Below are 12,631 nucleotides of genomic sequence, written 5' to 3' on the forward strand. Positions count from 1 at the left end.
AAAACCAAACGGCGCACCTTTCCCTCTACGCCCCGCTGTGTGGCCTTACAGTAGTTTACGGCCACATATTGGGTGTTTCTGTAAACGGCAGAGTCAGGGCAATAAAGATACAGTCTTGTTTGGCTGTTAACCCTTGCTTTGTTAGTGGAAAAAATGGGTTAAAATGGAAAATAAGGCAAAAAAATGAAATTTTCAAATTTCATCCCCATTTGCCAATAACTCTTGTGCAACACCTAAAGGGTTAACGACGTATGTAAAATCAGTTTTGAATACCTTGAGGGGTGTAGTTTCTTAGATGGGGTCACTTTTAGGGAGTTTCTACTCTAGGGGTGCATCATGGGGCTTCAAATGGGACATGGTGTAAATAAACCAGTCCATAAAAATCAGCCCTCCAAAAACCAAACGGCGCACCTTTCCCTCTACGCCCCGCTGTGTGGCCGTACAGTAGTTTACGGCCACATATTGGGTGTTTCTGTAAACGGCAGAGTCAGGGCAATAAAGATACAGTCTTGTTTGGCTGTTAACCCTTTCTTTGTTAGTGGAAAAAATGGGTTAAAATGGAAAATTAGACAAAAAAATGAAATTCTCAAATTTCATCCCCATTTGCCAATAACTCTTGTGCAACACCTAAAGGGTTAACGACGTATGTAAAATCAGTTTTGAATACCTTGAGGGGTGTAGTTTCTTAGATGGGGTCAATTTTGGGTGGTTTCTATTATGTAAGCCTCGCAAAGTGACTTCAGACCTGAACTGGTCCCTAAAAATTTTGTTTTTGTAAATTTCTGAAAAATTTCAAGATTTGCTTCTAAACTTCTAAGCCTTATAACATCCCCAAAAAATAAAATATCATCCCCAAAACAATTCAAACATGAAGTAGACATATGGGGAATGTAAAGTCATCACAATTTTTGGGGGTATTACTATGTATTACAGAAGTAGAGAAACTGAAACTTTGAAATTTGCTAAGTTTTTCCAAATTTTTGTTAAATTAGGTATTTTTTGGTGCAAAAAAAATAATTTTTTGACTTCATTTTACCAGTGTCATGAAGTACAATATGTGACGAAAAAACAATCTCAGAACGGCCTGGATAAGTCAAAGCGTTTTAAAGTTATCAGCACTTAAAGGGACTCTGGTCAGATTTGCAAAAAATGGCCTGGTCCTAAGGTGTAAAAAGGCTGTTAAGGGGGTTAAAGGGGTTGTTCGGGTTCAGAGCTGAACCCGGACATACCTCCATTTTCATCTAGGCAGCCCCCCTGACTTGAGCATCGGAGCAGTTCATGCTCCGATGTTCTCCTTTGCCCTGCACTAAATCGCGCAGGGCAAAGGCATTTTTTGGAAGATCTGGTGACGTACCGGGGCTCTCCATGGGGCTGCCAGGAAGCCCAGTGACGTCACTGATGGCCGGGATTTAGCGCTGCCTTAGCCAGTAAAACGGTAATATGAACAATGGGGGTTCTACAAAAGAGCTATTGTGGGGCAAAGTTCATATTCGTGTTTACACACGTGTTTTAAAATGAATGCTTTCTCCTTTTATAAACAAGTAAATAATGACGCAACACTGTGGGGCTGGTGTGCAACTTTTTCCAGGGCTGGTTTTTATTCCCAGTCCGGCCCTGCTTGTAAAGAGCGGAAGCTGACTGGAAAGGCGACGACCATGTTGCAGCTGGTATTCCACTACTGCCCTTTGCTGCTCACAAAGCCTGGCCACCATGTAGAACATGGAGTTGCCAGACCAGCGGAACCTGTCGATGACTTGTGGAAATGTGCACACATGCGGCGCACCTTCACCAGTAGCTCAGGCAAATTGTGGTAGGTTTTGAGAAACCGCTGAACCACTAGGTTGAACATGTGGGCTAGGCATGGTATGTGTGTGAGCTTGCCGAAGTCCAAAGCCGCCACCAAGTTACGGCCATAATCGGACACAACCATGCCTGGTTGAGTGGCGAGAGCCGCAGCTCAGTCTGGTCCCTTATCCCCTGCCACAGCAAACCGGCGGTGTGCTGTTTGTCACCTAAGCAGATCAGTTTAAGCGCGGCCTGTTGCCGCTTCCCCACTGCAGTGCTACACTGCTTCCAGCTACTGATGCAGATCCGTTTTTTATGGACCGCAAAATACATACGTTCATGTGCATGAGGCCTTAGACAGGATTAGTAAATGTTCCCAAGAGCTGTTGTTGTTTATTTTTTTGTTTGTTTTGTATTTTTTGGCCCACCCTGTACAAGCAGGAGTAAGCTGATGATAAAGTGTGGAAGCCATAAGAAATGTGTTTAAAAGAAGGGTACGGCCACACAGGTTTCTGCATGCAATTTTGGAAGCCAAAACCAGGATTGAATTTTAATAAACAGAAGTCATATCCGTCCTTTATAGTTTCCCTTCTGATGATCTACTTCTGATCTTGGCTTCCAAAACAGCATGCAGAAACCAGACTTTACCCTAAGGGCTCGTTCACACAATCATTTTTTGCGTTCCGCATATTGTCCCTTTTTTGAGTTCCGTATACGGTCCGTATACGGAACCATTCATTTCAATGGTAACTGAATGTACTCTGTATGCATTAAGTTTCCATATTTTCGTTTTTTTGTTCAAAGATAGAACATGTCCTATTATTGTCCGCAAATCACGTTCCGTGGCTCTATTCAAGTCAATGGGTCCGCAAAAAAACGGAACACATACGGAATGTACTCCGTATGTCTTCCGTATCCGTTCCGTTTTTGCGGAACCATCTATTAAAAATTTTATGACGGAACGGAAAAACGAAAAGGAACCGGAAACACTACTAACACAAAAAATGGAAAAACGGATCCATTAAAAACGGCCCGCAAAACACTGAAAAAGGCCTCTTTCACACGACCGTATGGCTTTTTCAGTTTTTTGCGGTCCGTTTTTCATGGATCCGTTGTTCCATTTTTTGTTTCCGTTTCGGTTCCGTATTTCCGTTCCGTTTTTCCATATGGTATATACAATATACAGTATTTATATAGAAAAAATTGGGCTGGGCATAAAATTTTCAGTAGATGGTTCCGCAAAAACAGAACGGATGACATACGGATGCATTTCCGTATGTGTTCCTTTTTTTTGCGGACCCATTGACTTGAATGGAGCCACGGAACGTGATTTGCGGGCAATAATAGGACATGTTCTATCTTTCAACGGAACGTAAAAACAAAATACGGAAACGGAATGCATACGGAGTACATTCCTTTTTTTTTGCGGGACCATTGAAATGAATGGTTTCGTATACGGAACGCAAAAAACGCACCGTAAACGAAAAAAAATGGTCGTGTGAAAGAGGCCAAAGCCATAGAGTCGTGTGAACAAGCCCTAAGGAGGTAAATATTCTCCCAAACTACATATGTTCTCATATGCTCATTTATCTTGGCATCAGGATGGGGAGTGGGCCAGCGCCCCATGTAACAGGCTATTAGTGAGTGTATCAAGCTGTGCAGAGGCCAGGCATGTGTGCAGCTTGTGAGATGTCCAGCTGGTGGGAGGTAACTTCTAGCATTGTGGTAGAATTAGGAGGGGCTCAGCCAACAGCAGGCTTTGAGTAACCACAGCTCTCGCTGACTACAGAACCAGAACACACTACACCTTCAGCCTCAGCACTGCGTACTCCACTATTCCCAGCAATCATGTCGGTTGATTTCAATGGCTACTGGAAAATGCAGAGCAATGAGAATTTTGAGGATTATCTGAAGGCGCTTGGTGAGTCAGGTTTGCCGTCAGGTGTCTTGTTTTTGGCAGGGTGGGCTGCGCTCTGCAGTCAGGAATGTGATGAGAGGTTTTGTTTGACTTTCTATGGATCAATGTGCAGCCCCATTAACCAGTGAAATCCTTTGTACATCCACTGTGATTCATGCAGCACTGGGCAGAGGCAGGAATGCTCTTCCTAAATTCCAACTTTTGGTTCCCCGACAGATCTCATATTACAGCACTGGGTTGAACATGCTGACTTCACTTCCCTTTTTTCAAGAATTTGACCTCCATGTAATTCATAGATTGCCCAGGGCATCTTTGCGAATGTTTGGTTTGTACGTGATGTTACTTGTACGCGTATTTCCTAAAATCTAAGCTCGGTTGTCTATCCCGCAGCTGGTGAGGTCAATGTGATGTTTGCTGTGTGAGATTTAAAGGGATACGGATGTAGCGGGGTTAACGCACATGCTTTATGAGACATGTTATCTAAACTAAATGCGCTAAGCAATTGCATTTCAATGGCTTTTGTTTCAAGATAACTCAAATTTCTTAACTCATCGTGTTAAGTGTGTGTTTTACCCCTGCTACATCTGTATAGAAACAAAGAAGTGATGTCGGAATAACTCTTTAGGACTGTATTATCTATTCATCCTAATGACCTAATACAAGTAAGGCGCGGCTCAGATTTCCGTAATGGGGCAGCCTTTTAACACCCCTATAATGGCCGCAATACCGCAAACTTCTGTGATGTTACTGAACCTAACGCAGACCACCACAGAACCCTATAGACCTCTACATTTGGTTTAGTGCGGATGCTAATTTTTGCCCACTTTATGACCACCTGAAACTGACCTAACCATAACGGGGTAGCCTTACCTGCAGTCCTATGTAAAAAAACAAAAAACGGACATAACTTCAGAGTGAATTGCGCCATTGACAAACTCAGTCCTGCTGCATCCATACCATACAGAGACTAAGCATCCAACGCACTTACAGTAATTGACGTATACTCTTTGTTCAATGTATTTCTTCTAATGTCTACTACATATAAAACCAAAACTGCATGCCTAATCCCTTACATCTATAATGCGTGTACCCGTCACCTGAGAGCTGGACTACGAGCCATTTAATGCCCAGCTAGCGTTACCACTTGTATCAAAGGGACTCAAACAAAGGCACTTAGTGACGTCACTATCCAGCTCTACAATGTCCAGAAAATTGTTCTAATGCTGGTTCATAGGAGGCACAGTTTTTGTTGCTGGTCCTCAATACCACCAGCATTACTAAAAATACATAATGGGCACTTTAATAAGGCACGTATTACATAGGCGCAAGTATATGGTCTTTGTTCACACGGACGCAGCATCAATTACACTGCCATATGCAGTCAGGCCACAATGTGTGTGTATTGGAAAGTGTGTGTGTGTGTGTGTGTGTGTGTATATATATATATATATATATATATATATATATATATATATATATATATATATAATCTATCGTATTACTATACTATCATGGTGCTGCCACCCTACCTTTTTGGGGTCTTTTTCTGGATTTTAAATTTATTTTTTACAACCTATTACAATTTCTTTCTTTTTTTGGGGGATTGTGGTTTTTAGTTAGGACTCATGCACACGACCATGTTTTTTTGTCCATTCAATCAGCATTTTTTTGGCGGATCAGATGCGGACCCATTCACTTCAATGGGGTCACAAAAGATGCTTCCGTATGTCCATTCCTCGGCCCTGCAAAAAATAAAATAGAACATGCCCTATTCTTGTCCGTTTTGCAGACAAGGACCGTATAACAAAGGGCAGGGCATTCCGTTCACAAGGCCAGCATCTATGTTTTGCGGATTCACATTTTGCAGACAGCAGAAGTGATAATGCCGTGTGCATGAGCCCTTAGGCCCCTTGCAGACAAGCGTGTCCGGAGTAGGTCCGGATGCGTTGCGTATGCGATCAGGGAAAATTGTGAGAGTAGGTACGCAATTGCAGTCAGTTTTGACTCCGATTGCGTTCCGATTTTATTGCGCGGGTGCAATGCGTTTTGCACGCGCATGATAAAAAACTGACTGTGGTACCCAGACTCGAACCCGGATTTCTTCACTGAAGTTCGGGTTTGGGATCTGTGTTCTGTATATTTTATTATTTTCCATTATAACATGGTTATAATGGAAAATAATAGCATTCTTTACTTCAGAATGCTAAGTGAAAGGTCCTTTGTGGGGTTAAAAAAAAAAAAAAAAAAAAAAAATATTTAATTCGCCTCATCCACTTGATCGCGCAGTCAGGCTAGTCTTCTTTCTTCTTCTTCTTCTTCTTGCAGGACCTGGCTGGAAAATGACCTTCGCTGACGTCACCGCGCTCACCACGTGGTGAGCGCGGTGACGTCAGCGCAGGTCCTGCTGAATGAAGATAGAAGAACCTTCTATCTTCATTTAGCAGGACCTGCGCTGACGTCACCGCACTCACCACCATATTATAACCCCACAATGGACCTTTTACTTAGCATTCTGAATTAAAGAATGATATTATTTTCCATTATAACCATTAAACGCATTGCACCCGCGCGATAAAAACGAAACATCGGAACGCAATCGCAGTCAAAACTGACTGCAATTGCGCACCTACTCGTACAATTTGCCCTGATCGCAGACGCAACGCATCCGGACACGTTCGTCTGCAAGGGGCCAAAAAGTGAGAAAACTGACTTTAACATTTAGCCTTGACATTTTTGCTCCATAAAAAGAGAAAAATGCAGACAAAGGGCTCATGCACCGACAGTTGAATGTTTTGCGGGCCGTAAATTGTGGATCAGCAAAACACAAATACCGGCTGTGTGCATTCCGTATTTTGCGGAACTGAACAGCTGGCCCCTAATAGAACAGTCCTATCCTTTTCCGTAATGGGGACACTAATGAGACATGTTCTATATTTTTGCGGAACGGATATATAGACATATATACGTAAATGGAATGCACATGGAGTCATTTCTGTTTTTATTTCTGGCCCCACTGAAGTAAATGGTTTCGCATATGAAACGCAAATAAAAAAATAAAAAAAGCGGAATGGACACGGAAAAAAATACTCATGAGCCCAAAGAGAGGCACATGCCTAATTTATGAAGATGGGGGCGTGTTAAAGACCAGCATAAAACTTTTGTTATTTTCTAGCATATTTTTGTTACTTTTTGGCAAAAAGTTACCGTAAATGGTCACGTTTTCTTTTTCTCACTTTTTGGGACATCTTTTGGGTACATACATGGATTTTAATATTAAGCTGCATGATCTAGGTATGAAGATTTTCCCATAGACTTCTCTATAGGAAACAAATGCCTTTAAAAATGTGTGACCAGAAAAACAGCGACAAGAGTTTGTAAAAATGCATGAATTTGATGGCATTTTATGTAAGCTCACAAAAACTGCCACAAAAATTTTTAAATGAAGGAAGATAAGATAGCGACTTCCTAACCACGTCATCACGTGGCCTTCTCATGTGACGAGTGCAACTTTTTTTCCATCACATTTTCCTTTTTGATATCCTTTTCTATGGCAGTTGCATGTTATGTAATGTATCCTTATGGACTTGCTGTGACTACAGTATATATCCACAGATTATTGCTGGCCAAACACGTAGAGTCCTTTTCGGCGAAGCACACATTTGGTTGCCAACTTTCTCGACCTACTTCCCCCTAAGGGCTCATGCATACGAACATATTTTTTTTTCTGTGTCTGTTCCGTTTTTGTTTTGCGGAACCATTCATTTCAATAAGTCTGCAAAAAAACGGAAGGTACTCTGTGTGCATTCTGTTTTTGTACGTCCTTTCCGCAAAGAAATAGAACATGTCCTATTATTGTCCGCATCACGGACAAGGATAGGACTGTTCTATTAGCGGCCAGCTGTTCCGCAAAATACAGAATGCACGTGGACGTCATCCGTATTTTTTGCGGATCCATTTTAAATGGACTGCAAAATACATACAGCAGTGTGCATGAGGCCTTAGACAGGATTAGTAAATGTTCCCAAGAGCTGTTGTTGTTTTTTTTGCAGATCTGTGTTTTGCGGACCGCAAAATACATAGTCATGTGCATGAGGCCTAAATATGCATACTAGGATCAGCCGAGCGTGCATGTTGATTACCCAAGACAGAAATTAATAATCCTATTACTTTAGATAACAAAAGATCAGGTTATGGTATGTTTAAATCCAAAATCCTGATCCTTGTTGACCCGACCCTCCCCATGGTTGACCTTTATAACCCCATGTTGTGAAGTGAATAGGATTTTATAGAATCCTATTCACATGTTGCAGTAATAAGAGATTGTCCAATCATACTTACAGAAAAATTTGGGGTAAAGGGCTTGGAGTTGGTTAAAAAAAAAAAGAAATGATACTCGCCGGTCCCCAGCCGCTCCTGTTTCTGTCACTTACTGGGTTCCAGCTGGTCTCAAATCAACACTAAGAAAATATTCACTCAGGAAATCACCACAGGGGGTTATCCCAAGAAAACAATTTATTACCTATTTTCTTCTCGTTCTCCTGAGATCAGAGAGTCCCTGTATTTCCTCTCTGAATGGATAGTAGTGCACATGTTGGTCCACTGCTCCATTTACTTCTGTTGGACTAATAACACAGACAGCACTCCATCAGTCCCATAGAAGTGAATGGAGCAGTGGACAGACAAGTGCTCTATGATCCATTCAGAGCGGGGACTCGGAGACCCATCGTTATTGGGATTGCAGAAGGTCCCACTGGTCCAACCCTCCCTTCCTCCCAATGATCTAATATTTGTTTCCTATCCTGTAGCATAAATCCTTCACTCATTGTATAATGAAAGGCTACAACTTCTCTGTTTTAAGATTATTATTTGCTGTCAGTGAATGGAAACAGTCTAGTTTAATATTTCCTAGACAATTGTATTAAACCATGGTGTGCAGCAGTTTGCCGTAGAATGCTCTAGATGCTGTAATTCAGTTGCTCCATTGACATTAGTTTGGAAAATGTCATGTAACAATTGTGATCGTTGTTCCACATAGAAGCAATTTTGGAGACCTCTAGAACCGGAGCAGTGCAGACCATTTGATTAGCTGACATTAGGATAGCTGGGTGGCAGCCGATGTGGGAGCTATAATAGTGGTGGTCATGAAGCCTTCTTAGAAACACTTGTCACACAAGACGGCTCAAGTCTGTATTCACATCTACACTAGGAATCCTGTTCTTCTGTTCCATCATACAGTAGGATAAGAAAAACAGAATTCAAGCTGTGAAGGATGCTTCTTGTGATGGACACCAACAGTGCTGGACAGATCCCATTTACGAAGGGCTTATTCAGATGACTGTATGAATAGGTCCACATCCATTCCACTATTTTGCGGAAGGCGCGCAGACCCATTAATTTCAATGGGGCCGCAAAATATGTGGACAACACACCTTGTGATGTCCATATCCATAGTTCGTTCCGTGGCCCCGCAAGAAAGATAGAGCATGTCCTATTCTTGTCCAAAATCGCGGACAAGAATAGTAATTTCTCTCATAATACCGGCCATGTGTGGACCGAAAAACACAATGGCCGTCTGAATGAGCCCGAAGGGTGCATTCACTCGACTGTATGTATTTTGTGGTCCGCTTTTTTGGAATCATCCATGTGCTTTCCGCATTCTATGTCCGTTACACAAAAGGATAGAACATGTCCTATACTTGCCTGCAAAATGCGGTTCATGGACGCTTTGAAGTCAATGGGTCCGCAAAATACATATGGTCATGTGAATGTACCGTCATGATGGGGGACCAGTGGGTTCCATCATGGAGTCCGTCAATCTACCAGAATAAAATAGTGCTGCGTATGCTGCACTATTTTGTTCTGGCAAATATGACGGAGTCTGTGACAGAGAGCCTCCAGCGCAGATGTGAACAGAGCCTTAGGTTCTTGTGTATGTAGTGAGAGGTGAAAGTCACTAGGGTAGACAGCCCAGACCATTATCTGATCAGTCAGCTATTCCCTCCAGGTCATTAGGGTTCTTTTTTTAAAAAATTATTAACCCTTCCACCGTCGTCGGTAATAAGTCGCAGCTCTGTCTGGTATGAGGGAGGGGAAAGTATTTGCCAAGTGCCTATCTCTGCACCACAAAGGGCTACATAATTGATACTACTTTTATACCCAGAAACTCATTAGCTGCAGCATCTCGGCGTGTGCTGCCTCATAACTTCAGCACTTTACAGACAGGCGTCGCACAATACTTTTATTGATGGGTTAAATCCAGTGAGAAAATAGCGTAATGCTCTGAATATAGCAATTCATAATGCCGCATTTCTAGGCTAAAGTGATCATCCCGGAAATACTGGGATTAATCTTCTGAGCTTGGATAAGTTACAGCAGCTTTGCAGCCTCACACGTGCTCTGTATTTGTAATTGCCATTGAGGTTTTCATTAGATCTGGGTCCAAAAAAATAAATAAATAAATCTTCCCATGTTTCCATTGTTTGTCGTCTGTTTCTGGCTTTGACCATAAACAAAGGCATCAGAAACTGAACTATAAACAGATGGCTTCAGAGCTGATACACAGGACCTTCTGTGAACATCCTCCCAAGTCTCTAAAGGGGTATTCCCATCTGGGTCATTAAGGGCATATCACTATGTTAGGTGCAGGTCCTACATCTGGAACCTGCTCTGATCTCCATAAGGGCTCATGCACACGACTATATGTATTTTGCGGTCCGCAAAACACAGATCCGCAAAAAAAACAGGTGACATCCTTGTTGGATCTGTTGTTTTTTTTTTTTTGCGGATCGCTTTTAACAATGACTGTCCTTGTCCGCAAAACAGACAAGAATATGACAAGTTCTATTTTTTGGGAACGGACATACGGAAATGGAAGGCACACTGAGTCATTTCAGGGTTTTTTGCGGACTCATTGAAATGAATGGTTCGCATACAGACCTGTAAAGAAAATGGAAAGGAAATAAAAAAAAGTTTGTGTGCATGAGCCCCAACGGTGTAAAGTGCAAGTGGGGGTAGTTTTTCCTTAAAGTAGGATTATACTGTAAAACAGTAGTAAATAGTAAATAACTGATAAGGCCTCCTGCACACGAACGTGTGCACCCTTTGGCCGTGCTGCGGCCAACAAATTGTGGGCCGCAATGCACGAACACTGACCGTGGGGCAGCCGTAACGGATCACGGACCTATTCACTTTAATGGGTCTGCGATCCGCCCATTATGCAAAAAGATAGGACATGTTCTATCTTTTTGTGGAACAAAAGTACAGGACGAAACCCCACGGAAACACTCCGTAGTGTTTCCTTGGGCTTCCGTTCCGTGCTTCCGTTCCACACCATTCCACATCTCTGGATTTGCAGACCTATTGAAGTGAATGGGTCCGCATCCGTTATGCGAAATGCCCACGGAATGTCACACGTGCATTGTGGATCCTCAAATGCGGTCCGCAATACGGCAACTCTGGGTTAACTCTGTCTTCAGCCGCATGTTTGTGTGAGGGGAGTCTACCTTTCACGTCTTCTCTTTACCATAATCAGACATTTACCCTGTCTTCAGCCACACGCCTGAGTCTCCCTCACACATCGTCTCTCAGGGTATAGCAATGAACAGTGTCACTTAAACAACAACTAAGACACTGGGAGCTGATTCTGAAATGACCGTGTGTTTAAAAACGTAAACAACCTATGTTCCCTGTCCTGGGGAATGCTATGTTCAAGGTTGCTGCCTGCATGTGCGTCTCGCTATGGCCGATGTGCTGCACGGCTCACATGTCGTCGTCTTCTGTCCCCGTAAACCAGCCTCGGACTCTCCTGTTGCGGCTTTCAGCCAAGTCTGGGGCTGCTTTGTGGCTGAAGGCCAGAGCCCCTGGAACCTGCTCATTCAGCAGCTCAGCTTCCACTGCCTCATATAGCACACATCTACCTCTCTCCTCTGAGTCCTGGCTTCCTCCAGGTTGCTGTATACATCTCACACAGCTTCTATGGCAGGCGCAGCACTATGAAGTGCCTTTTGCGCTGTGGCATTTGAAGAATTTTGATATCTCTGACTTTTAGTCTAACCAGACTGTCTATTACTCTGTAATTCCTCTAGCGCCGTTCTATGGAAAAAGTAGGTTTAAAGAGCACACCAAATGCTTTAAATAACTTCTTTATTAACTTCAACTTTTCTTCATATAACACTGCCACCTCCACAGCAGATAGTCCATGTACATAACACGTGTTGAAAATATATCACAAAATGGCGGTATGATTAAAATGGTGGCTCAACTGTTCAGTCTTGTCATTTAACATAAAATTGTGGATATATTTCTCTCTTGAGTACTCTCACTTTGTTATTTATATCTGAGGTCTAACTAATAGTTCACTTGCAGTATGCAGTTAGCAGTGACTATTTGCAGATTGGTTGAGTATGATCTGGTATGTTGTATGCAATTTAGATTGCAATATGGAATCTGAATGCTTGCAATTGTATGCTTGCAATTTGTATTTGTAATTGTATGGTTGCAATTGAATTTGGTGGAACTGTAAGTAAACACATATATATCTAGTTCAGTATACAGTTCTAAACACAATACTAACTATATGAACATTATATAACTCTTTTAAATACCTATATTGGCCTCTTGTTCCCATAAAACTCAGCTCTCAATGGAGTGAATGTCTCTTCAGCTCCTATCTCTGGTGAATGATTCTAGCAGTAGGAGCTAGGGGAATTTCCAGACAGGCTGTGTGTGAGGCTGGCAGTGATTGGTGAAAACTCTTGCTCTGTGAGAAGCTGGTTGTGATTGGTCTAGACTTCTGCCCAGCAACAATAGATTAACACTATACTTTCTGTTTCTGCTGTGTCACTGAGCTTACCTTACATTACAAAATTAATTTTAAAGGCATATTATCTTTTTTCTGCTTCTGTGAACACAAAATATAACAGTTATGAT

The 12,631-nt window shown here is 42.3% G+C and overlaps 1 protein-coding gene across 1 annotated transcript in view; it reads left to right on the forward strand.

The window, feature by feature from the left end:
• Positions 1–3,515: 3,515 nt before the first annotated feature.
• RBP1 (retinol binding protein 1) overlaps positions 3,516–12,631 on the forward strand; it is a 55,671-nt gene continuing 46,555 nt past the window's right edge. Inside the window, exon 1 of the mRNA XM_040427827.1 lies at positions 3,516–3,706. Within this exon, the coding sequence (XP_040283761.1) occupies positions 3,634–3,706 (73 nt within the window). The 5' untranslated portion in view covers positions 3,516–3,633. The remainder of the gene's footprint in view (positions 3,707–12,631) is intronic.

Source organism: Bufo bufo, chromosome 4, assembly GCF_905171765.1.
Source record: "Bufo bufo chromosome 4, aBufBuf1.1, whole genome shotgun sequence".
In the NCBI taxonomy this organism is placed as follows: domain Eukaryota; kingdom Metazoa; phylum Chordata; class Amphibia; order Anura; family Bufonidae; genus Bufo; species Bufo bufo.